We start from the raw sequence: 26,540 nt of genomic DNA, 5'->3' as shown, positions 1-26,540 counted from the left end.
CCCCAATGCCACCTGTCAGTGCCATCTGTCCCCTGCGCCATTTGCCCCAGTGCCATTTGCCCCAGTGCCATCTGTCCCCAGTGCCATCTGTCCCCAGTGCCATCTGTCCCCAGTGCCATCTGTCCCCAGTGCCATGTATATCAGTGCCATCTGTGATCAGTGCCACATATTAGTGTCACGTGCCATCTGTTATCAGTGTCACCAATGTCACATGTCAGTGCCACGTATTAGTGCCATCTTTCATCAGTGCCACGTATTAGTGGTATCTGTCATCAGTGCCACGTATCAGTGCCACGTCAGTGTCATTGTCCTGGTGCTTCAGGGCCTTCAAAAGTGTAATGGGTAGTCAACAAGTTAGATGTGTTATTTATGCTCCTAGAACACGTGATGGCACTCCCTGCATGTTGGGTCTCTCTATGTGGCCAGGCTGTGGAAAAGTCCCGCACATGTGGTATCATAATACTCAGGAGGAGTCTTCATTTTGCAAAGAATTGTGGGAAAAAAAAATAACACCGAAAAAGCTCACCATGCCTCTTACTAAATACAATGGAATGTCTACTTTCAAAAAAGGGGTCATTTGGGGGGTATTTGTACTTTCCTGACTTGTTAGGGTCACAAGAAATGAGATAGGCCACCAGTACATCAGATGTGATCAATTTTGTGCGATTCGCACCACAGCTTGTAGACTCTCTAACTTTCACAAAGACCAAATAATATCCACTAATTTGGGTTATTTTTACCAAAGATATCTAGCAGTATAAATTGTGGCCAAAATTCATGAAAAAAAATAAAATGAATAATTTGCAATATTTTATCACAGAAACAAAGAAAATGTGTTTTTATTTTATTTTTTTCAAAATTTTCGGTCTTTTTTTTCATTTATAGCGCAAAAAATAAAAAACCCCAAGGTGATAAAATACTACCAAAAGAAAGCTCTATTTGTAGGGAAGAAAGGACAAAAAATTTGAGTATAGTGTTACATGACTGTCATTCAAAATGTGAGAGCACCGAAAGCTGAAAATTGGTCTGGTCACGAGGGGTGTTTAAGTGCCCAGTTGTCAAGTGGTTAAACCAGCCCACATTGTTTGTTTTTGAGGGTGGGTGCACTGCGTATTGGTGTGACTATGTCTGTTGTCTGTAATAATGCTGTGTTAAACCTGTCCAAGATATGCTTTCTTTGCATTTTTTCACTAACTTTGTCTGGGACAGGAAGTATAGAAGTTTCCCCAATGTACCACACACAGCAGAAGGAAAAAAAAATCTGTCGGGTTTTAACCCTTCCCATCTGTATCCTTAAAAAAAAAAAAAAAAAATGTTTTTTCATACACTTTAAGTTTACAGCTGTCAACCTTTAGTAAAAATGGTCAAAAAAATAAATTTTTTAACTTCAAGACATTTTGTTACTAGGATTAGTGAAGAAAGCTACAATTCTAGTTTTGTATTCTTTTCATTTTAGTGTGTAGAGCAGTACAGAAAATCCTACACTAAACCTATTTGATACATACAGTAAAAAGGTTTTCAAGAAACATTTAGCATAGTAAAGTAATTTTAATAGTATTATTTGTATATTTATTTCTGATATCGATCTGTTCAGTGGGGTAATTTTTATAAAAAAAATTTAATCAGGATAAAAGGAAAATTTACATGTGAATAAAAAAAGATAAAATAAATTCGGCCCATGCATAATATGTAGGTACCTAGAGGCACTTGCAAGAACCTTCAGATGTCTAAAAGAATGCTGAAGAACCCAGAAACCTAGGGGCATTTAGTCTTGCCTATTATCTTTCTCCCCAGCAATCATGCATATGGTGATTCTTTCTTTCTTTCTTTCTTTCTTTCCGTTTTAACAGATCTTATTTTAAACATATGCATCTCTTATAGGCGAGAAGATGGATGAACGCACCAACTTGATGAACATGATGAAGATCAGCATAAAAGTGCTGATACAGTCTGCTCTTAATCTAGGTCGGAGTGTGGATTCTGAATACCCACCATTACAACAATTTTTTTGCATAATGGAACATTGCTTGAAGCATGGATTAAAAGGTAAATATCTGTAATACGAAACAGTAAATTGTTTGATGTTTACACTGTTTTACCACAAATTACTGTTCAAAACCTATTTCGCAGGTATGAATAATTTCTGTCTTATAATAGAACAATACTAAAATGATGAAATAAAAGAAAGTTGTAACAATCGGCAAAAAAATTTTGTGAACTAAAAAATAAATTTTAATAATTAAAAAAATAAAAATTACCTTATTAACGGCATATAACATGTGCCGGCGTATAACACGCACCCCAAGTTTAGGAGGGAATTTTAAGGAAAATAACTTTTTAAAGCGGTAGTAAACCCGCAAATTTTTTTTTATTTTTTTTTTTAAACCTGCAAAGCAAAAGGCATAATGAGCTAGTATGCACCGCATACTAGCTCATTATTAAATACATACCTTAGAACGAGGCCCCGACATCTGGCCCGATCCACGCCGAGGGAGCTGACATGCTCCCTCGGCGTTTCTTCCGGGTATCGCGGCTCCGGCGCTGTGAGTGGCCGGAGCCGCGATATCTTCACTCCCGCGCATTCGTGTGGGAGATTTCATGCCGGCCGGCCACTGCCGGATTTTCAGGCCGAGAGTCCCCTTGTGCGCATGCGCTGCTGCAGTCAGCGGCGCATACCGAGGGGAATATCTCCTAAACCGTACAGGTTTAGGAGATATTTTTTTTTTTACCCACAGGTAAGCCTTATAGGCTTTCCTGTAGGTAAAAGTTAAAAATGTGAGTATACAACCACTTTAAATGCCCTTATCAGTGTCCATCTGCAGCCTTGTCCGTCATTGCATCCTTGACCTGTATCATTGCAGCCTTGCCCAGGCAGGTTGATTATTTAAAATTAGCACCGATCTCCGCTCCACTGAGGGGACAGGAGGAGCGCCACCAACATTCACAAAGTCGAGTATACTAGGCGGCACTTGCTCCGCTCACAATCGGCGGAACAGGCATCGGCGTATAACACGCACCCACTATTTCCCCCTTCTTTTAAGGGGACAAAAAGGGCGTGTTATACGCCAATAAATACGGTATATCTAAATGTAAGGCTGACCAGCCAACCAGTGTGTAAGTGATTTTCACAACACTTCAAATAATGAATACAAAATAAAATTTAGTGTAGCAACCAAAAATGATAATCATGTAATCCCATACAAAATCGTGTATAATGTGATAAAAGTAATACACAAAAATCAGTACGAAGTCCTCTGTGAATCAATGTTCTTATCCTTCAATACCCTAATGAAGAAGCCCTACCATGTGTCCACACGCGTCTAGGGGAGTAGTAGAGCTGTGTGATGTTTTACCGGAGTTGCACTAAGCGAGGTGGTGAACCACATGACGCACATACACTATGTCTGTCCTTTCTGCTTTGATCTATATATGATCTGAGGATACCTGTGAGGACAGGAGTCTATATTTCATTGAGGATGAGGGAAGGAGTGGAGCCATTTACCTGGGCTGTGATTAGAGCAGCTGTTTACTTACACAGAGGTGAGTAGGCATTTTGCTTGGTGGATAATTGCAGTGCTTAACGATCAGGCACGGGGTGTATTAAGGAACAATACCATTGATTCACAGAGGAATTTATACTGATATTTGTGTATTTACTTTAATCACGTTATTCACTGTTTTGTATGTGATAACAGTTGTAATTTTTTATTTTGTAATCCTAAAATGATTGCAGCATGTTTTAGCACAGTGCAAAGAGTTGAGCCATCCGAAATATATAATATAGAATATAAAACACATTGTACAGAAAGGAGTAGATAAAGACAAACTCAGTGTAGAATGAGAGCAGAGTGATGTATGCAGCTTACAGTAAAGTGAACACAATAGAAAGGTCTGAGCTTTTAATATACAGCACAACATACCGGTTAAAGTCTTCTGGAATATGTAACTTGCAGCACAGTGTACAAATGGAGATGTCTGGAGTCTGTCATACAGCCTGGGTTCACACTATAGTGGTGCGGGGACTAGTGTGATTCCATCGCATCTCTCCGCAGTCAGTTCACACTGCCCTCTGCAAACCGCTGCGGGTGTCAATACAATGTTAATGACACCCCCAGATCGGTTCACAGATCAGTGCGAAATGTGGTTTTGGACAGGATCAGATCGCATGGGTGTGAACACCCATGTGATCTGATTCCAGTGCGGGAAAAAAGTTCCTGCACCTTTTTTATAATGCAAATCCAGTGTTCAGCTATACAACTGTGGCTGAACTCGCATTGTAGAGACCTCGTATGTGATCGGCACAGCAGTGCAAATGCAAATCGCATGTGTTGTCTGTGTTCGCAATATTGGGAACCCAGGCACAGTAGATAATGCAGCAGATTAAATTAAGTGCATCACAGTGTAGAAGTTTACAATAGCTGATATATACATTGTGCATAGTAGTGAGTTTGGATTATGTAATGTGCAACATAGTATACATGGTGTGGTAGTTTGGGGTATGTATAAAGTATAGTTTTACACAGCTCAGTAGTCTGTATTATATTATGTACAATGGAGTGTGCTGTGACAGAAGTGTGGTCTGTCGCATGAAAAGTGTCAGGGAGCAAACCTGAAACTGTGTCTCTTATTGCTCAGAACAGGCATTCCATTGGAAGAGGCTGATTGGAGACAGGTGCGTGTTGCCCACAAGTGAAGGTAGTCTGCTTTTAAAGGATAAGTTAACTTTTTAGGAAAAAATAATGCACATATTTTTCCAGGAAAAAATGCATTCATTATTTTTTTTCCTACAGAAACCTGGAAAGCGTTGCACCTGTGATCAGTGGATCCGTGCGTGCAATGTCAGGCTCCTGCACATTCTCCCTCCAACTTTTTACCTGTACCTCTGTACATACCTCCCAACTTTTGAACTTTAAAATAATGAGGGACACTCGAGGGAGAAAGTGATTTGTGCATATGGCCGAACATATACAGCAAAATGTGCATATGGCCAAACTCTTAACAGTGGGGGCTTAAGGAGTGTGGTTACGCATGGCAGAGGAGAGGGGTCTGCAGGACGGGTATGGGGGTCAGCGGGACAGAGGAGAGGCATCATAATGGCAGAAGATGGGGATCAGCAGGGCAGAGAACGGGGTCAGCAGGATGGAAAACCAAGCTCAGTAGGGCATAGTACAGGGGTCAGAAGGACAAAGGACAGGAGGTCAGTAGGGCAGAGTAGGACAGAGCACAGGAGGTCAGTAGGGTAGCAGAGGGGTCAGCATGGTAGAGGAGAGGGGTCTGCAGGATAGGGTACGGAGGTCAGTGGGACAGAGGAAAGGGGCCATAAGGGCAGAAGATGGGGATCAGCAGGGCAGAGAACAGGGGGTCAGTAGGGCAGTGTAAAGGAGTCGGCAGGATGGAAGATAGGGATTCAGTAAGGCAGGGTACAAGGGTCAGCAGGACAGAAGACTGGGTCAATAGGGCAGGGTACAGATGTCAGTGGGGCAAGGGTACAGGGGTCAGCAGGATAGAAAATGAGGTCAGTAGGGCAGGGTACAGGGGTCAGAAGGACAGAAGACAGGGGCTCAAATCCCCCCCCCCCCCAATTGCTTCTCTTAACCAAAATCCCCCTACACCCTCCTAGCACAAATCCCCACCCCCCCATTCCTCCTCCTTGCAATAATCCCCCCCCAGTCTATTCCCCCCCTTTACTCTTACACCCCCATCCAGGTACATTCAGGTTGACTCTCCGCTCTTGAGTCCAGCGATCAGTGGGTAGAGCTCTTCATCGGGACAACGAGGTGAGAGGGAAGACCAGACTTGGACGGTCCCGATCAGAACTATACAGGTGCCTGGGGGCAGGTTTGCATCCTCTTTCGGGCATCCGAGCGGCCAGGGTGCAATTGCCATCCTTTCCACTCCTTTCAGCATCCCTCTCCTGTATGAAGGAAAGCAGCAGAGCCGAGGATTCGGGTTCAGACACAAGCCTGTGTGTGTAAGGCAGCCGTCTCTCACCATCAGCTGCCTGTCACATTTACACAGCAATGCTTGCGGCATGTGGGACTCCAGACACCCACACAAGCTGCAAGGTGGGCAAGCCACTGGAGCGGCTACACTCCGGGACAAAGCCATCATTTGCCGGGACTTGCATCAAGTCCCGGGACAGTCCTGCAAATCCAGGACGATTGGGAGGTATGCCGCTGTATGTGTTTTCGGTTGGAATGCTGAAGGAAATGTGAATGGATTACGAGTGCACGGAGTCCTCGTATTCCATTGAGAACTACAAGTCTGTTTGCCTGGCAGCAGACAGGACTAGTAGTTTATTAATTCATAGCGATCTGTAAATAATGTGGCTATGGCTAAGTACGTTTGACGTAACATACATGCAAACACTCAGGGCTGTACATATGATGCAGCTGCAGCAAAGATTACACATTTGTTGCTGCCAAATGCAACCCATGTAAGTCTATGGGGCCATGCTGCAACTGTTCAGAAACCACATGCAATGCTCATGAGTAAGATGGGGTGGCACAACATTCTCAGGGTTACATCGTGTAGTAAGGAGATGACATATCGCCTCTTCATCCTCTGTCAAAATGCCCCTGAAAAGCAATCCAATACAAATTGCTTTTGAACGGGGCTGCCGCAGATGTGAATGAGCCCAAAGATCATCCATGTGTGTGCAAACTTATAAGTCTAAGCTGAGCAAGCACTAGGTGTAAATAAGCCCTAAAATGTACCCTGGCAAATTGACTGGTTGATTTGAAGCTGATTTTTATAATACACAGTACATGGGTTGAAGTGTGAGACCGTGTATACAATGTAGTGGCTGGCAGCATGATGGGTACGGTATATGCCATGCTTACAGGATGCACGTGACCTAAAATCAGCCAATAGAGAACCACCAAAAATAAATATTTATAAGTAAAACTTCCCACAGCTTCACAGAATAGGCCCTCCTAGAGCTCTTATGCATATTAAAAAGGGAAAAAAAAAAGCAATAATAATTCCCGGCAACAGAAGACTTATGCCAATTGGCTGCCATTGACAGCTTCTCCAGATTCTGTCTGTTCCAGTTTTGATATATTCCCTTAATAATGTCCGTTAATGCAATGCTAAGGTTTTCAAGAATGTTGTGCAGGAAACCTGCGTTCCATGCACGTTTCCTTCACTGCAGCGGTTGTCTGTGTTAACTTAGGCCCCATGCACACGAGACGCTGTTAAACGTGTGTTCAGACACTTTTTTTCAACTGCCCCTGAACTCATGCAATGTTATCCTATGTGTCCATGTACACGGTCTAATTTTTTCCCATTTTTAGGCAGTTGCATTTAACCTCGTTTTTCCAGAAGCAAAAAAATGGGTTCAGGCACTTTGCTTTTCCACGTTTCAAACGCAAAAAAAGGCTAAACGCAGCACCCGCATTTGCGTTTATAAGCGTTTTTAAAGGAACCCAATTTTTTGGACCAAAAAACTCAGGCATATGATGTTAAATAAAAAATACAAAAAAAAAAATTGTTTAAAATGTTGTAATTACTTTAGATCATTCATAGACCATATATACTCACTGATGCAATGCCATAAAAAAAAGTTTTTTTTTAGGTAGCTTAAACAATGAGAAATGCCTCCACTTCTTTGCCCCAACCCTTCATCCAATTTCTAATCTAATCAGTGACTCCACCTAGTCTGACCAAAGCATAGCAATGTCTATTTTTCACAAAGAAAAACCTGCATACCAATGTCTAGTCAGCCCCAACCCCCCCACCATGTTTCCATGTTGAACACCCATTCACTCTGATCAAAATGGCAGAAATAGTTAATAATGCATGCTTTCCGCTCTTGGGGAGGGTCTATATGCTATCTTTACAAAGGCTTATAGATGCAAACGCATGAAAATGCGGCAAAATGTGCGTTTTTAAACGCAGGTTTCTGCTTTTTAAAACTTGTTCAGCAGAGTTTGCCCTGGCGTCTCATGCGCATGGAGCCTTAAAGTAGAATTATGGGCAAAAGTGTGTTTTTTTGTTTTTCATTTTGGATAGTGCACAAAAAAAAAAATCCTGCCATCTGTGTCCCATTGCAGAGGTTTTGCTTCACTTCATGTCCCATAGCCAAACAGAAAGTGAGAGAAAATCCCTGCAAATTAAAGGAATTCCTTTGGGACACCCCGGCCACTAGAACTAGTGTCCCCATTGGAAGATTTCCACGCTATTACTTTTTTGGGGGACAACCGAAAATGTGTGGTCTTCTTTCAATGATAATAGTAAACAGGGCCAATAGAGAGGATGAATTTAGTTCTACTTTTTAATAATACCCCAAATACAAGTAACATTTTTTTTAAAATATTACTACACTACTTTTGGTGCGGTCAAGTGCAATTTTAGCACATTCAAATGAATGGTCTGAAATTACACTGCACCCAGATCGCAAGTGAATTGCACAGGAATGTACGGCATGTTCATGTGTAATTTATGGTGTGAACGGAAGGTACACAAATTTTGTGTTGTTAATACATTGTGGCTATAATATTTAAATTATAAGGACAGTATTACTATTCTTTTACAGTTAAGAAGAGCTTTATTGGGCAACATAAATCGTTCTTTGGTCCGCTGGAACTGGTGGAAAAACTTTGCCCTGAATCATCTGATATTTTTGAAAACATAAAAAATCTTCCTGAAATAAAGTAAGTGATCTAAATAAGGATCTAAAGGATTTGACCAATGCTACGTTTTTGTGAACTTTTCTTATTCTCTCTTATCCTCTATTGATCTGTTAAATATGTTAAATAGCCTTTTTTTATGTGATTGATATGAAAGAAAAATACCTGCTCATAGCAAAAGTTGTAGCATCTACAAAATAGGGGATAGATTTATGGCATTTTTATGTTTATTTTATTTCCTACTAGTGATAGCGGTGATCTGCAATTTTTAGCGGTACTGTAATGTGACAGTGGGGTCACTTTGGACACAGGGTGAATAAAAGAAACCCCCGATATGGTCTGTGATAGCCATATTCAAGGCTGTATAATACATTGTGTATAAATTGGATGTATACTGTATGTGAGGGTTAAGTGTCATTGCTGTGAGGAATTAAGTTGTTTTGCATTTCTATTGTTCATTTAAGTCTATCCTTGTGTGTATTGTAAAGTGCCAGACAGACTGGCTGCTAACCCTTTGTGAAAAGATGTGTATTGGGTGGGATCGTTTGAAGCCTAGCAGACGTCTTGGGATGTGTGGGTGGAGCTGGGCTCTTGTTCATGTTAAAGCATGTGCCTTGAATTGTGTATAAAAATACAATGTTGGTTTTTAATAAATTCATTCCTACTACAGAAGGGACAGAGTGCGTCTCGTCTCTTTGCCAGAGGGGTCGGCTCCTATAGGAAAGGGTCGTTTAGCTGTGGATATTGGCAGCGAGTGGATGTGTGTCCAGAAGAGGGAACATCGTAAACGGCGTTAACCCCCTTTATATTAGGGGAGCTGTTACATGTAATATTTCAGCAGACATATTGGACAGATTTTTCGCACCATTGACATATATACAGTGATCAGAGCTAAAAATAACCACTGATAACTGTATAAATGTCACTGGCAGGGAAGGGGTTAACACTAGGGTGCGATCAAGGCTTAAGTGTGTTGTCTGGGGAGTGTTTCTAATTGTGGGGGATAGGACTGCTTGGGGGAGGAGACTAATCGCTGCACCTAATCAGTAGGAGCAGCATATCTGCCTCCTCTGACAGAATGGAAATCTGTCTATTTATTTACATTGATAGATCTCCATTCTGTCTCTGTAAGGAGTGATCTCAGAGGGGCGACGGGCATTGCGCACCGGCTCGGGCATCACGCCGCCCCCTACAGATCTTAAAGCGGCTGACGTACAGTTGTGGCGATTCACCCAGAGGAGCCAACCTGCCGCAGTATAACTGCGGTGGCTGGTCTTTAAGTGGTTAAGCTTTGACAGAGAAAAAAGGTAACTGGTTATTGGTTTTTATGTAGAGCTGCACCAGATTTTGCACTCTCCAGTTTTGGGAGAATCTACCCTGCGTATAGTGGATCAGCCTGCTAGGCCTAGGTTTTTGGGCTCTTCCACAGTTATAACATCCCTCTTGCTACACCTGTTTAGGTAATTTCTCTGAAGACTGGAAACACTCTGTAGGATCCTGGCTCACTCCTAAGCATGTGTTGAAGTTTTTTTTCCCTTTTGAAAAGGAATATACTACTGTGGTCTCTCCCCACTGTAGATGCCTTATCAAGCATACTATGAAACAGCTTGATGGTGTTATTGCCTTCTGGGATTTATTTACCTGACAATTAAATTGCCTTCTGAGATCCTAGTTTGAATTACCTGGAGTAACTTTGTCCTATGTTGTCTGCTGACTTTACTATATCAAACTGTGTCAGAATGGTTTAAATCCCTTTTAGAGAGCATCCTTTTTGCCAAGTAGTATCTTTGTTTTTTTCAACTTATGAAGCCCTGCTTCCCCTCTGTGGGTGAGACCCCCCCCCCCCCCCCCCCCCACTGTGACCACATTCCTCTTAACCTTGCATTCATTCTGGACAGCTCTTTTCATACGTTCCTTTAGCGAAGATATCACTCCGTAATCCTTTGCTACATCTGACATATGTGGCTTCAGCCTCAGCTTCTCCAGCAGACTTCTACTAACAGTGCTCCATTCCCATGACTGGGACGAGGTCTGCCAAGGCTTATGGTTTCCTTTGTGCCACCACTGACCGCCACCACTGACCACCACCACAGATCAAGCTAGTTTGGTAATGCATCCGTACGTACTTTCGCGGCTTTCTCCAGTGCCAGAGGACCACACTGAGCCATGCATCGAGTTGATCAGGCACACATGGCGTCTGAATGGTCTACCTCCATTCCAGCCCAATTTTTTCTCCCTCCTTCCAGACAGATCCTCAGCTGCCTATCATTCAGCACGTTGAGTTTCTTTAAAAAAAAAAAATCTGCAGTTTTGTAAATACTAGATTATCCTGCATTGAACGTTTTTATGCTGACATTCCCTGTTGTAGCATTACAATGTTCTGTGCCTTTTCTTCTGTGTTGTCATCCGATCACACGCAGTCTCTTTGGAGTCTGAGTAGCCATACCTAATGTTCCTTGCTCTGGCTTTTTCTTTTTTCGTCACCATCAGCAAACCTGCCCTTAGAAATGCTAGACAAATATTTCTAAAGTGCTTGCATGTTGACAGGAAGTGGCTGAAATGAGACAGCATGGGGGCAGCATTGCTGGTGGGCCACAATGGGTGACATAAAAGGTGAGAGCTTGTTCTTAAACTTTTTATTTTTTTTATTTTTATTTTTTTAAGAGCCATACAATGATAGTTGTGTGTGGTGTGTGTGTGTTTTTTTTTTTTTTTTTCTTGCTTTATTCAGTATTGATGTCAGACAGGAGTGGGCTGACAGGGCCTCCACTAAGTGAATTTCAGCCATTTTATGAACTGGCCTAAATTTGCACAATGTATGGGCAGCTTTTGAGTCCTGTATCCTATCCAATTATCCTTGCCTGCAACCCATAAAACATTCAATAGTCTCCTCTGGGAATTGAGGATGTATCTTCATGCTTCCATGTCTGTTTATGAAACTGAGAAAAGCCGTGGCCCTCATGATCACAGGTAATCTCTCGTGGGTTCCGGTTTATCTTTAGCTGAGATGAGGCGCAGAGAACATGTTTTCGACTTCTCATCACAACACACAATTGTGTCTGTATGTATCCTATCATATATAGATAGATAGATATTTAGTTCTCATTTGTCTATACATGCTCTTTTAAACTTTGGTTTCACTTTTTAAAATCAGCTGCGCTGTAATCTCACGGGATTACAGGCAGCCTACCCCATTTTACAAACATTTTCAGCTGTTTTCAGAGGGAAAACTTCTCCCCTGTTCTCCCTCTGAGAACAGAAGTTCCCTGATTCATAAACGGGCTGCAGAGGAGATCATTTTCCTCTGAGAACTGCCGAGAATTGACCTGACCGAAAACTTCTCCCTTTTAATAAACGTACACCCAGAGAGTGGTTAGCTGCTTGAATAATTACCTTTTGAATGTCTTATTATAAGGTTTCAGTTGCACATTGAACAGGCAAGGCATTGTCCAGATACACTTTTCAATTTACACTCTTTAGTTTGTATCTTTTCTTAATAACCACCTTTACATCTATCGGTTTCAAACAAATGTTGCATCCCTTCTGAACTTCATGTCTAGGAAGTACCCATCAGTATGATGCAGATTGCCTCACCTCCTGTTTATAGGCTGCCATGTGCAAGCACCATCGTGGAAAATTAGAAGTCAGTTCAGTTATTTTCTGATAGCATGAGAGCTGTAGAATAAATAGATGGATCCTCCCTGTTTGTATCTATCTTGAAATGTTTGTACAGTTTGTTATACAATCTGTCTTCAGCAATAGATGTGCAGTAAAGTAATTTTGGGGCATACAAGAATAATATCATTGCTAAAATTTCTCTATGAGATGGGAGGGGAAAAAAAGAGAGAAACATAATGGAAAAAAGATACAACCTAGGCAAACACAGGGCGTTTATCAGATCACATGCGTTCTGCCAGGATGAAAATGTATTTCTTTAGCCACTTCCCACTGGCCGTCAAATAATGGCTGGGCGGCGCGGCTCCCGCTCTGAGTGGACATCATATGACGGCCCTCCAGAACGAGCACTCTCTAGCATGCTCCCTTGGAGGCTCGCATCACTGCGATCGGTGGTGCGGTGTATCAATCTGACACACCGATCTCGGTATCGAGCCTCTGGCAGAGGGTCTTTACCACATGATTAGCCATGTCCAATCACGATGTAAACAGGAAGAGCCGTTGAACGGCTTTTCCTCACTCAGATGCGAGTGATTATCAGCGCAGCCCTCCCAGGACCCCCAGGATGCTGCCCGAACCACAAGGGATGCCACCACACTGGACCAGCAGGTATGCCACCCTAGATCACCAGGCAGCTGCCAATCGGTGCCCATCCCCAAAGCCTGTCAGTGGTGCCTATCAATGCCATGTATCAGTGGCCAGCAGTGCCACCCATAACCCATCAGTGCCACCTACCAGTGCTGCCTATCAGTGCCCATTATCAGTGCGGCCTTATCAGTGCCCATCGGTGAAGGAGAAAACTTGCTTATTTACAAAATTTTATAACAAACAAAAGAAAAACTTTTTTTTTCTTCAAAATTTTAGGTCTTTTTTTTTTTATTTGTTTAGCAAAAAAATAAAAAACGCAGAGGCGATCAAATGATAAAAATTATGTTTGGGTACAGTGTAGCATGACCACGCAATTGTCATTTAAACAGTGACCGCGCTGAAAGCTGAAAATTGGCTTGGGCAGGAAGGGGGTGTAAGTGCCCTGTATCGCACATCACAGAACGCAGGAGAGTTTATTTTTAGACCATTTGGTTATGCTCCACATCCAGAAAATTGGACAGTGGTAAATAGCAAAGTGTGTCCTGTCAGGTACCTGATGGTTGAGCCCACTGATGCAGGGAGCGGCTTCTCGTATTCCTCTGGCTCAAGAACCCCTGACAGAGCAGACAAGGACTCAAGAGTGCAAAGGATCACAAGGGCTGGTCCGGACTCGCAGAAGAAGATCCAGGTGCGGACTGGAACTGGGACCAGTGGTGAGCAGGAGCAGCAGGAACACTCTCAAACCGGAACAGAGAGGAAGGTGCACTGTAGTCCAGGAGGGGACGCTGAAAGCCGAGGACCTCAGACAGTAGGATGGTGTGGCCGAGTAGCAGGAGCAACCACACAGGAAGCTGTAGGCGGAGGCAGTCGGGAGGTGTCTTGTAGGGATCTCAAGCAGGTCAGGTCGAACACTGGCGGGCAGGAACAGTACCAAGGTGGCAGGCAAGGCGTAGTCGTAAGCAAGCCGGGTCATACACAGGTGGGCAGGATCGGTACCAAAGCAGCAGGCAGGAGAATAATCAAGGCAAGCCGGGGTCAGTGGCAGGCGGCAAACAGACTGATCAGAGACAAGCCGTGTAACGGGTAGCAGATAAATGGACAAGATAATAGCAGGAGGTCTCGGGAACGCTGTAGACCAGACAGCAGGGAGGCAAGGTAACAGATTCCTTTTAAATAGGCCCATTGGCGCCAAGATCCGTCACACTGCGTGTAAGCGCACACACTCGTTCGTGCACGCTCATCAATGTTACTGTGCGCCCATTAGTGCCCTCTCGCACCCGCGTGCACCCATTGGCGTTAGCACGCACCCGTATGTGCTAGCGCGCACCCGTATGTGCCCTTGCGCATCCGCGTGCTCCCACTTACGTTAACGCGCACCTGTGTGTGTGTCGGTTGGCTCTTCTGCTGGGGGTACTGCAGGTAGGTCTTCTGGAAACAGCCGGGTGGTCAGAACGTCCTTCTTGACAGTGTCCAGATCTTTGTAACCTCTTCCACACTTTTCCTGAGCATTTCCTCAATTTTTTTGCTAGTGTCTCTAGATTATGGACCTGTCTTTCTGCTGAAATAGATTTTGTGCATCCCAGGAGAAACCTTTCTCAAATGCAATTAGCTGCTGAGCCTTGGTGCTGCAGGGCATCTTAAAGTGGTTGTATAGCCCTTTTTGGGACTATAATAAGGCTTACCTGTAGGTAAAAAAAATCTCCTAAACCTGTACGGTTTACGAGATATTCCCCTCGCAATGCGCCGCTGACTGCAGCGGCGCATGCGCGCAGGGGATTCCCGGCTGAAAGCCCAGCAGACTACGGAAGCTGCCGGGAAGAAATCTCCCGCGCGCATGCGCGGGAGTGACGATATCGCGGCTCTGGCCACTCACAGCGCCGGAGCCGCGATACCCGGAAGAAACGCTGAGGGAGCATGTCAGCTCCCTCGGCGTGGATCGGACCAGATGTCGGGGCCTCGTTCTAAGGTAAGTATTTCATAATGAGCTAGTATGCGGTGCATACTAGCTCATTATGCCTTTTCCTTTGCAGGTAGAAAAAAAAAAAAAAAAAAACATCAGCGGGTTTACTCCCGCTTTAAGTTATCCAGATGGGTCCATGCAGATTATTATGCCATGAGGGGATGTACCCAGACCTCAATGAGAGGATCGGTAAATGGCCAAGTACGCTGCAACTGTGCTGGATCCTGAATTGGGCACTAACCTTGGCAGGCAGCTGCATCGTGTGAGTTAGCAGATGGGGTGCTATACAGGTCCAGGGCCATAGTGCGTATGAGTCTACGAGTGTAGTGTAAGCTGCCATCTTCTGTGCACACGTGACTCAGCCACAGCACTATTCAGGTAGGGCCCACCCACTTGTGTTACTCTGCAGGTGTGGCCAAGAGGAACCCATATTTTATTCATAATAAAAAAAAATTGAAAAAACATATCCAATGTTTAAACGGAGAAAATGTACTATTTGTAGAAAAAATATGGCAACTTTGAAATTGATGGCATTAACACATCTCAAGAGAGTTGGGACAAGGCAACAAAAAAGATGGCGAAGTAAGTGGTACTTACAAGGAAGAGCTGGAAGAACATTTTGCAGCTAATTGGGTTAATTGGTCCATAACAGGATTGGGTACAAAAAGAGCATCTTAGAGTTAGTGTGTCTCAGAAGTCAGGATGGGCAGAGGTTCACCTATCTGAAAAGCTGTGTCTTAGGCTCCATTCACACTGGAATTTGATAAAATAAACCAATATATATATAATAATATGTGTGTGTGTGTGTATATATGTATAATATATATATATATATATATATATATATATATATATAGTGTGTGTGTGTGTGTATATGTAATGAAATCGAAATGAAAATAGAAATGAAAAAAATGCATACAAATTGTATGGAAACCTTAGAATTAAAAATTGGTTATGAAGCAATTGAGAACCAGCCCAATGTTTAACCCTAATGGTGTGAGGGTCTGGAGCTCAAAAATCCACCTAGATTCATTTTGGGATATTTATTTAATTTTGTTTGCACCTCTCCAGTCTCTATCCATTGTATCAATAGCATAGAAAGACAGTGCCGATGGATCACAGTTGTGTACCATATTGAAATGTTTTGACACGCTATGTTTTGGGTAATCATTGCGTACATTGGCAATGTATTTTCAAACCCATATAGCCAATGCCCGGGACATACGTGCCACGTACTGGTATCCACAAGTACATTCTTGGACATAGTTCACATGTTTGGTATTAACATGTGATAAAACTTTTAATGGGATATTGCTTTAGTTTGGTTTGATTTGAAATTAATTTGTTTTCTCGGTGCTGCACCAATACTTCTGCAGGGCAAACATATTCTGCACTTATAAAACCCCTTGAAGTCAAGCATGGTTGCACTTGGTCGATTAAGGGGATCAGGGATATTTTTGACTAATTTTGGTTGTCAGCCCAGGGTCTCCGGTAAGTTTAAGTTGAGTCCGTTGGGTAATGTTTTTTTTTTAAGTGTTGGATCTTTCTGTGAGATTGGCCAGTATGTCTTAAAGATTTTCTCTAGATGTTTATACTGCTTATTGAAGCCTGTTATAAAAGTGATATCTTGGGTTCTTTCTTGTTTCTGTTTTTAGTTTCTAGTGTGTCCCTACTTATTCTCCCCACTAGGTCTAACCTCCAGTAGCCTGGTGAAAGTGTAGCCCTTATCCAGGAATCTTTGTATTAGATCATTGGTCTGGTCTATATAGTCTTTGCTGAATAGTTCTTGTGTATACGGACCAATTGTTCAAATTGCTTAAAACCTCCATGGATAAACGGATACATACTTGGTGGGATATTGCCACTATGAAACAGTATATTGGTGCCAAAATAAAACCAAGAAGCCTCCGATTGGATTTAGGACCCAATGATGGAATGACTGAGCAGCACTTGACTGAAGAATGGATGGAGTTCTTTAGTCAATGCGAACAGAAATTGATGGGGATAATTTATATACAGAAGAAAATGCAAACTTAAAAATGTTGAACAGAAAATTTCAAAATTAAAGGGACTTGTGGACTTGTTTCATAACAAGGAAAGTAAACAATGTGTGAAACTTGAGGAGGAAATTGTGGGAACCGCGTTAACGTCACTACCATGGATAAAAAAAGAATAGGCCCCCAAAAAAGATTTCAGTTTGTGGCCCTGCCTTATCGCCTGACCAGGACACTGAGTATTCCTGAAGTTGCTGGCCTCAGTTTTGGTTCTCCTGTGAGCTTGGGGTATTGTCATTCTTGGGTACCTGGATGATCTGCTCCTGCAGGAGCAACCAGTGGATGGCCTGGAGGCCAGTGTAAGGTATACCAGTGGAAAACATACTAGGTTTGAGGAGAACAAGCTTTATACCTGGAAATACTTTGTGGGACAGGTCTTTTCCTTCCTTCAGTCAGGGTTGGATAAGTGCTTTGCTCTGAGAACTACTAAGAGCCAGGTTTCTGCATAGGCTGTGCTGTTCCAGAGGCCACTAGCTTTCCATTCCTTAGAGGCTTTGTACAAGGGGTGGCGCACATTGTATAAGCGGTATGCTCTCTGAACCCCATAGGGCCTGTATCTGGTGGTATTGGTCCTTCAGAGGCCACTTTGAAGCTCTTTGGGAGATTTATCTAACCCTCCTTCGTGCAAAATTGCCTTTTTTATGGCTTTGATTAGGAGGTTGACTGAGCATGTAGTTTTTTCCTGTAAGAAACCATCTCTTGTACTCCACAAAGACAAGGTTGTTGTGAGACCTCTGAACCTTTTTTGCTTAAAATAATTCCAGCTCTTAATCTCTGTCGGGACTTAGTGTTGCCTTTCTTTTGTCCGTCTCCAGAACATCCTATGGAGATTGCTGCCTGGATATACAAGTCTATTTTGCATCCACAGACTTGATTTGTCTTTCTAATTGTTTTCTTGTTGCCTGACGACTCCTGGAAGGGAAAGGCTGTTTCTCGATCCACAATTGCTAGTTTGATTTGATTTTCAGCATCGGTCCTTTTAACAGGTTTGTTAAGCTGCCATCTGGTATTCTGCACGTTAACTACATTTTTTATAAGGTGGAAATTCAGGCCTCAGCAGATGCCGACTCTGGTTGAAATGTCCTCCAGACCCCCTGTAAAGACACCTCTTTATTCCTGTTAAGATGTTGGTTCTTGGTGGGCATATTGGTGGTTGTTTGCTGGTCCTGCCCACCTTATTTCACTCAGATATCGCTTGCTGACAATAGTAGGAGAGGTTATGCAGGGCTGAATCAAGCTTTCCCATTTACCAGTGGCCATTCACCTGGAGGTAACGCATAGCCCAATGGTCTAAAAACACTTTGTGTCCTGTAAGATTCTTACAGTTAAGTAAAACACCTTGTTTTTATCAGCTAAGTGAAAAGGAACCTACTGTGGGGCTGTGGGGTACTCCAAGAAAGAGAGATTTTACAGATAAATCAGATTATTTTATTTTATTTTTTTTAAGTTTTTTTTTTCTACTTTTACCTGTAAAATCCATTTCTTGGAGTACATCACAGGACACAGAGTAGGTTATAATCTTAACTAACTGCGTTTATGCCCCCCTATAGGTGAATGGACACTGGCCGATCAATCAAATAGTAAGTCTTCCCCTATATAACCCTATCCTATACAGGGAGTACTTCAGTTTTGTAGAAAGCACTAAATTCCCCAAAAAAGGGGAGCGACCTCTATGTCCTGTGATGTACTCCTCCAAGAAATGGATTTTACAGGTAACTATGTAAAAAAAAAAATCCAGTTTTCATTTTTGTAAATCACAGGACACAGAGCAGGTTATAATTGTAACTAGAGGTCGACCGTTATGGGTTTTTCTCTGGCCGATGCCGATATTTAGAAATCATGGCGGCCGATATACGGAAGAAAGAAGGAGTAGATGTGGCGCTATACCTTTAAGACCCCTAAAATAGTGTGCTTAAATTAAAACATACAAATCCTGTAAATGTATAAATTGCAACCTCGTGAATAAGCCAGATGGCGCAAGTGCCGTATTAATAGGATAATGGTGAAGAGAAAGGGAAAAAAAAAAAATGTTATTTTATATATTATCTCTGTACTATTCAATGAACCAACTCTATACGTGCATAAATAGTGTACTAAGTGCACATGCCATTCTAGTGAAGCTAATCACTATACATGCAGTAAATAGCTGTCCGTGCAATAACTTATAAAATGTGACATAAATAATTTCATCCAAAATAATAAATAATGGAAATCGTGATGAATAAATAATATATAGATATAAAATTAAATTAAAAATCAGTCCAACTGAGGATCAGCCAATCAGTCCAAAGAGTTCTTATTAGTGATTTGGTGCAAAGAGAAGGGTGTTGCCACTTCAAAGAGTTCTCCCAACACGTGTATCCAAAAAAGTGCTCTTATTGCCCTCACCAGATCACCTGCCCCCTTCAGGGGTAAGCTTGCTGCCACAATGTGAGCCCCTGTGTCGCTGCCTGGTTTCTCTCTGGGGGGGTCCTTAGTTGGTCCGTTGGGGGTACCTCATATAGATCTCTCTTAACCACTTTAGCCCCGGACCAATTTTCAGCCTAAGGACCAGAGGTCTTTTTACAATTTCGCACTGCTTTAACTGGTAATTGCGCGGTCATGCAGTGTTGTACCCAAACGAAATTTGCGTCCTTTTCTTCCCACAAATAGAGCTTTCTTTTGATGGTATTTGATTGCCTCTGCGATTTTTTTTATTTTTTGCGATATAAATGGAAAAAGACTGAAAATTTTGAGAAAAAAAAGATATTTTTTTTTATAAGAAACATCGAATAAACTCAATTTTAGTCATACATTTAGGGCAAAATTTATTCAGCCACATGTCTTTAGTAAGAAAAATGTCAAGTGTATATTTATTGGTTTGCGCAAAAGTTATAGCGTCTACAAACTAGAGGACATTTTCTGGATTTTACACAGCTTTTAATTTATGACTGCCTATCTCATTTCTTGAGGTGCTAAAATGGCAGGGCAGTACAAACCCCCCCAAATGACCCCATTTTGGAAAGTGGACACCCCAAGGAAATTGCTGAGGGGCATGTTGAGCCCATTGAATATTTTGTTTTTTTTGTCCCATTGATTGAATAATGACACAAAAAAAAAGAAAAAAAAAGTTTACAAAAAGTTGTCACTAAATGATATATTGCTCATACACACCATAGTTATATGTGGAATTGCACCCCAAAATATATTCTGCTGCTTCTCCTGAGTACGGGGACACCACATATGTGGGACTTTTTGGGAGTCTAGCTGCGTACGGCACCTCGAAAACCAATCACTGCCTTCAGGGTTTCTAAGGGTGCAAATTTTTGATTTCACTCCTCACTACCCATCACAGTTTAGAAGGCCATAAAATGCCAAAATAACACAAACCCCCCCCCCCCCCAAATGACCCCATTTTGGAAAGTAGACACCCCAAACTATTTACTGAGAGGCATGTTGAGTCCATGAAATATTTTATATTTTGCCACAAGTTACAGGAATATTACAATTTTTTTTTTTTTTTTTGCACAAAGTTGTCACTAAATGATATATTGCTCACACATGCTATGGGCATAAGTGAAATTACACCCCAAAATAAATTCTGCTTCTCCCGAGTACGGGGATACCACATGTGGGGGACTTTTTGGGAGCCTAGCCACGTATGGGACCCCGAAAACCAAGCACTGCCTTCTGGATTTAAATATAAAACGCTACCAAAAAAACCTGTTAGCGATCGCAGGGATCAGGCCTGACTCTGCGATCGCTGTAGTTATGTGTTTAGTGTTTTGTAAGTGACAGCGATTGATTGATACTGCACTTGGGTGGGCTGGGCGGAGGGGCAAAACGCAGGTGCTAGCAGGTCTCTGGGCTGATCCCGCTAACAATGCGTTTTTTTTGGAACCCTAAACTGCTGGGGACGCTAGTATAGATCTGATCAGATCAGATATTTATCTGTTCAGATTCTATACCACTACGGGAGGTGTATGCTTTGCGCGTGGGTGTTAGCGGTACTGGCACTAGCCTAGCGCTGCCTGGGGCGATTCAGACCCTGACCCTAAAACCTAATTGATATCACCCGCCGGGTGATCAGGGGGTTAAACCTTTATTGGGTAATAAATGGTGGGTGCCCTGATGCTATAAAAAGCAAACTAACTAACCAGAGTCACCCGTAACACTTATACGGTGATCACTGGTGAAAGGGGTTAACTAGGGGCAATCAGGGGGTTCAAATTTTTATTAGGTAGTATATGGGGGTCCCTGGCGCTATATAAAAACCTGACGGGGAACCTAAATAACTAACTGGCTAACCAGCGTCATCAGTGACACTTATACGGTGATCGCTGGTGAAAGGGTTAACTAGGGGCAATCAGGGGGTTAAAACCATTATTGGGTAGTATATGGGGGTACCTAGCGCTATAAAAACCTGGCGGTGAACCTAAAAAAATAACTAGCTACCTAGCGACACTAATGCAGGGATCAGAAAAATGATCGCTTAGTGACACTGGCAAAAGGGGGTGAAAGGGTTAACTCTAAGGGCAATCAGGGGGTTAAACCCTTATTGGGGGTGGTAAGGGGCTACCCTGGACCTAACCCTAACTGCCCTGACAGTTTTTTTACTTTTACAACTGACACTGAATGCAGTGATCAGTAAATAAATGATCACTGCAATCAGTGACACTGTGACTGGGGGGGGGGAGGGGGGGCTTTGGGGGATCGGGGGGGGGGGGGGGTTGTGTGCCTATGTGTTAGTGTTAGTGCACTTACTTTTAGTCTTCTCCTCGTAGTCCGGTCAAAAAGACCGCCCCGAGGAGAAGGACATCACTTCCTCCCTGCCTGTGTATACAATACACAGTGGGTAGGAAGCTTCTCATTCGCCAGGAGCGATCGAGAGGGGATGGCCAGAAACCAACGGCTGTCCCCTCATCCCGGATCGCTCCTGCAGCGAGACCGCCGCATCCAGCGGGAGGGGGTCCGATCGGACCCCTCACCCGCTGGAAGGCAAGCATGTACATGTACGTGCTTGTGCCTGTACATGGCATTGTGATGACGTACAATGGCATGCGGCGGTCGTTAAGTGGTTAAGCAGCTGTTATGTTCAGTGTCTGGACTATCTGTCATGAAGTGTATAGAGCAGTCACCGGCGTTGTAGTAGGAAGCAGCAAGTTGTCCTGATTTGCCATAATACACTAAGCCCTTGTAAACACGGTCGGACATTCCGGAAGGTGTCCGATCGGACCGTGTTGTCGCATAATCCGACTGTGTGTGGGCTCCATCGGACTGTTTCCGTCTGAGTATCTGACGGACCAAGTTTTCCAACTTGTCTATAAAATTTTCCGACAACATAAAGTCCGATCGGACAAAGTGCCACGCATGCTCAGATCAAATTCCTAGACCAAAGCTATTGGCTACTAGCCTGAACGTAGTCCCGTCCTAACGAAATAAGGTCATCACGTTAAGTACGATCGGATTTTCTGACAACTTTGTCCGACTGTGTATGCAACAGTTTCGGACAAAATCCGATGGATTTGGTTGTCGGAATGTCCGACCGTGTGGAGGGGGGCTTAGGTATACCTCAGGCGTTGTCATGGAAACATGTACTTTTTTTTGTTTTATGCACTAATAGCCATTAGAATCTATTCATCCCCGAACACTGCAACACATGAATCCAGCTGCCTGCACCTTTTCCTGAGGAGACGCCTATGGCCGATATACGATGCCGATATTTTATTTTTTTATCCCCCTTCATCTCAAAATCTAACAGACACCTCTCCCACGGGGGCATTTTTTAGGCGCTTTTGGGCTAAAAATAGCGCCTGTAAAGTGCCTGAAAAACTGTCAGGATGTTTAAAAAAAAAAAAAAAAAAAAACGGCAAGCAGCACGTTTGGAGTGGTGTATACCGCTCCTCCACCACTCCTGCCCATTGATATTAATGCGCACTACTGCCGAAGGGCATGCAATGCGTTTTTTGCAGCGGTGCTTCAGGGGCGCATTTAACCTCTTCCTCGGCCGCTAGCTGGGTTATATGCGCCCCACTAGCAGCCCAATAGCACCGCTAAAATCGCCTCTAAAACTAGCAGCATTTTACCATCAACGCCTGCCCACTCTAGTGTGAAAGCAGCCTTCATAAGTGATACAGAAAATTTCTTACATTTAAACATGTATTAAACAAAACAAACCTCCAATCAGTTTACTTGTATGTATGATTTAGATAAAAAAACAAAACAAAAAAAACTATAAAATAAAAACAGACAAAACTTTTGGACGAAAAAAAAATGGGCTAACTTTACTGTTTATTTTTTTTAAATCATTCGTGTATTTTTTTCCCCCAAAAAATTGCATTTGAAAGACCTCTGCGCGCTTCTCGCGCCTCGAGGGATGCGGACGTGATGTGCTGTGAGTGGGGGGAGGAGCCGATAGCGGCGCCTGTGAGAGTGCACGGAGAGGATGCCAGCCGAGCTGTTTGATCCACGAGGCGGCTGGGGAGTCAGGAGAACAGCTAAGCCCTGGATGGACGGTGGGGAGACGCACTCTAATACCCCAATATCGGCGAGCAGCTTGGGAAGAGCACGGGCGGCTACAGGTAGAAAGGTGGGGGGAGCGGTGGCAGTGTGAGAGCTGCTGCGAACCCTGCCTGAAGATAAATGCACAGACTGCATAACCTGTAGAATGCCTGTATGCCGAATGGCTCCACGGCTTCCTGACCCCCCCCCCCCCCCCCTTGCCTTCTGCGCCCCCTCCCCTTCCCTCTGTCAGTTTACATAGAGGCTGGATCACTTGTGCCTCTTGTGCTTCTTATACTCGGATGTGGTTGGGACTTGCATATTAAAGTGCACTTTGATTCATCGTTTATGAAGAGGTGGCTGGGGCAGAGGGGTTAACCGTTATAAAAGGACTGTACGGTGGAAGGAAAAGCCCCCTGTCCCCCTCCTCACTCTGCATATTGATTCTCACTGCATTTTTATTTCCCATTTCCCTTGTATGAGAATATCAGAAGTAAATCCCTACAGATGTGTATTGAATTACCTGTGACTTAAAAAAGAACTTTGTGGTAAAAAACAAAACAAAAAAAAAACCCTTGCTGGATAAGGGCGGGCTTATATCCTCTGCCGAGGCATCATTTATTATTATTGGGAAAATAAACACCCTTTTTTTTGGCCTGGAACTGGGAAAGGGTGACTCAGCTGACTATTGTGTAAAGGGACACTATAAGTTATATGCTGATAAAAGGTGAACTGTGATAATACAGCAGGAAGAAAGGCGCTGTTAATGAATATACCAAATACAAGAGAGACTGTGTGACAAAAGAGCGCCTTCTTTGTTATTTATGCTATATGTCCCCTATATGAAACCTATCGGAGGGGTTAAAATCTGGCTTACGGTTGAAGGTTATTGGTAAACGGGACAGGCCTCTCCTCTTCATCTTTGGGTTAAAAGCAGTTGTTACCTATCCTATCTTGCAGTCTGAAGTCCTGATAGGAAACGGTTGAAAAAAAAAAAAAAAACCCTGGTTTGGATCAATTGGTCTCTATTCTCTGGTGAGATGAGATAGCAATAAGGAGATAATGAGGGGTCGCCCTACAAAAGTGACGGAACCTAAGACCCCAAGAGAGAGCTTAAACACAAGTGCAAACTTAAGTTTGATGCAGAAATACTTAACAACTAAAGAGGGGAATCCTAAAAGCCCAGGAATGGAGAAGAAAGTACAAAATGTTAAAAGTACTAGGAAGGAAACGGCCAAACAAAAGGGGGCGCAGGGGGATAAACCGCGAGAGGATGCGTGGATGGATGGAGAGGGGGATATAGAGGAAGAGGAAGAACAGAGAAGTATAGCCCAAATGCCCACCAAAAATTAGATGATGGCAATGTTTGAGAGGATGGAAAGCCTTATTAAAAGTGAGATCATAAATGTAAGGATGGATCTGGGACACCTGTTGAGGAGAGTAGAGGAAGCAGAAGAGAAAATGGGAAAGCAAGAACAAGAAATTATGGAGTTAAAAATGCAAGTAAAGAAACCGCAAATAAATCAGCGGGACTTCCTCTATAAATTGGAAGAACAAGAAAACCAAAATAGGCGCCAAATTTTAACAATAAGAGCAGAACAGAGAAAATCTAGAGGCTAAAATGAGATCTTTAATCCACTGTTGGGGCGTGAAGAGGGGGAGGAGTTAAAGATTGATAGAGTGCACAGGATAAGGAAACCCCCAGGCTTGAAGGAGGAACCCCCCCCCCCCCCCCCCCCAAGCAAGATGTCATTGTCAAATTTCATAAATATACTGATAAAGCAAAAATATGGAGTAGCTTAAGAGGAAAGCCCCCACCCCAATATGAACAGCAGACACTCCAGGTGTTTGCAGACCTCTCAGCAGCAACACTGGCCCGGAGAAGGAAATTTAAAGCATTGTTGGAACAACTGAGGAGACTTAATATTAAATACAGCTGGGGTTTCCCAGCAGCATTAATTGTTCAGAGGGAAGGAAGGACATTGAGACTAAAGTTCGAAGAAGAGATTCAAGACTTTTGTAGAAAATTAGGAATTTCCGCCCCAAATCTCCTAGAAGGACAAGAGAGAAGGAATACCGAACAAAGAAGGAAGCTGGCAGAGTGGAATGAGGGGGGTTTGGGACTGGGGGGGAGGGGGTGAGGAGGGAGGCAGCAAACCCTCTATTAGGGCCCCCTCCCATACTAGGCTATCGCTCTATATATTTTGTGATATGAATTGAGGGTGGGGAGTGGGACTGGTCCTTGAACAGGCACCCGCTCCTGTCCCCCCCCACTTTATTTAGTGGGGAGGGGGGGGGCTGCGGTCAGAGCTTCACCCCTGGGGGTGAGGTACACGACTAGGACAGGGTTATGTCCAGGTAGGGGTACAGAGGCCATGACCTGGCCAAGGATGAGGGTGGTGGGAGCGGGAGGGGGGGGAGTAGGTGGGAGGAGGGGGAGTAAGAATCTACAGTCCAGAACCTCAGGAAATTGGATCCCCAACCAAGGAAGGACCGATTAAAAGTAGAAAAGGACAGCAGGTATCATTTATAGAAAATGGCTACGGTTAATTTTGTGACCTATAATGTTAGAGGATTAAATATTCCTGCAAAGGGATATAAAATCTTGAGAGATTGAACAGTATGATGCAGGAATGATATTCTTGCAGGAAACTCACATATCGTATGAAAGTAAGGTTAGATTGTACTCCCCGCAGTACCCTAGGTGGTACTATGGAGACTCAATCACAAGCAATTCCAGGGGAGTAGCTATAGGGGTAGGCAGTGAGGTATGTTTTTTTCAGTGGAAGGTAGATTGTGTGACCTGGAAGGAAGATTTTTATTTTTAAAGGGGGAGTTGTGGGGAACAAAATATACCGTAGTCAATGTATACTGCTCCAATAGGGGTTCAACGATATTTTTAAAGGAAACGCTGGAAAATTTATGGGAGTTCAAGAGTGGGATGGTGATAGTTGCGGGAGATTTGAACTTCTGTATGAACCCAGAATGGGACCGTACGTCGCAAGCCCAGGGGACAGGAAATATGCAGCTGAAAGTAATTAAGCATCAGCTCTGAGTATCAGTTGGTGGATGTGTGGAGAACGCAACACCAGAAGAGTAGGGATTTTATGTTCTTTTCCCCTGTACACGCGATGTACACAAGGATCGATTATT

The 26,540-nt window shown here is 43.3% G+C and overlaps 1 protein-coding gene across 4 annotated transcripts in view; it reads left to right on the top strand.

The window, feature by feature from the left end:
* Nucleotides 1-26,540, top strand: part of RUFY1 (RUN and FYVE domain containing 1) — a 341,668-nt gene that overhangs the window by 63,532 nt on the left and 251,596 nt on the right. For all 4 annotated transcript variants that reach the window (XM_077473522.1, XM_077473519.1, XM_077473520.1 and 1 more), the window contains exons 3-4: nucleotides 1,882-2,046; nucleotides 8,537-8,654. In XM_077473522.1, the coding sequence (XP_077329648.1) occupies nucleotides 1,890-2,046; nucleotides 8,537-8,654 (275 nt within the window). In that variant the 5' untranslated portion in view covers nucleotides 1,882-1,889. The remainder of the gene's footprint in view (nucleotides 1-1,881; nucleotides 2,047-8,536; nucleotides 8,655-26,540) is intronic.

This window comes from Lithobates pipiens, unplaced genomic scaffold (assembly GCF_037356315.1).
Source record: "Lithobates pipiens isolate NorthernLeopardFrog02 unplaced genomic scaffold, aLitPip1_a1.2 Scaffold_8, whole genome shotgun sequence".
Taxonomy (NCBI): Eukaryota; Metazoa; Chordata; class Amphibia; order Anura; family Ranidae; genus Lithobates; species Lithobates pipiens.
Note: the sequence above shows the minus strand (reverse complement) of the source record. Positions and strands in the feature narration are given on the sequence as shown.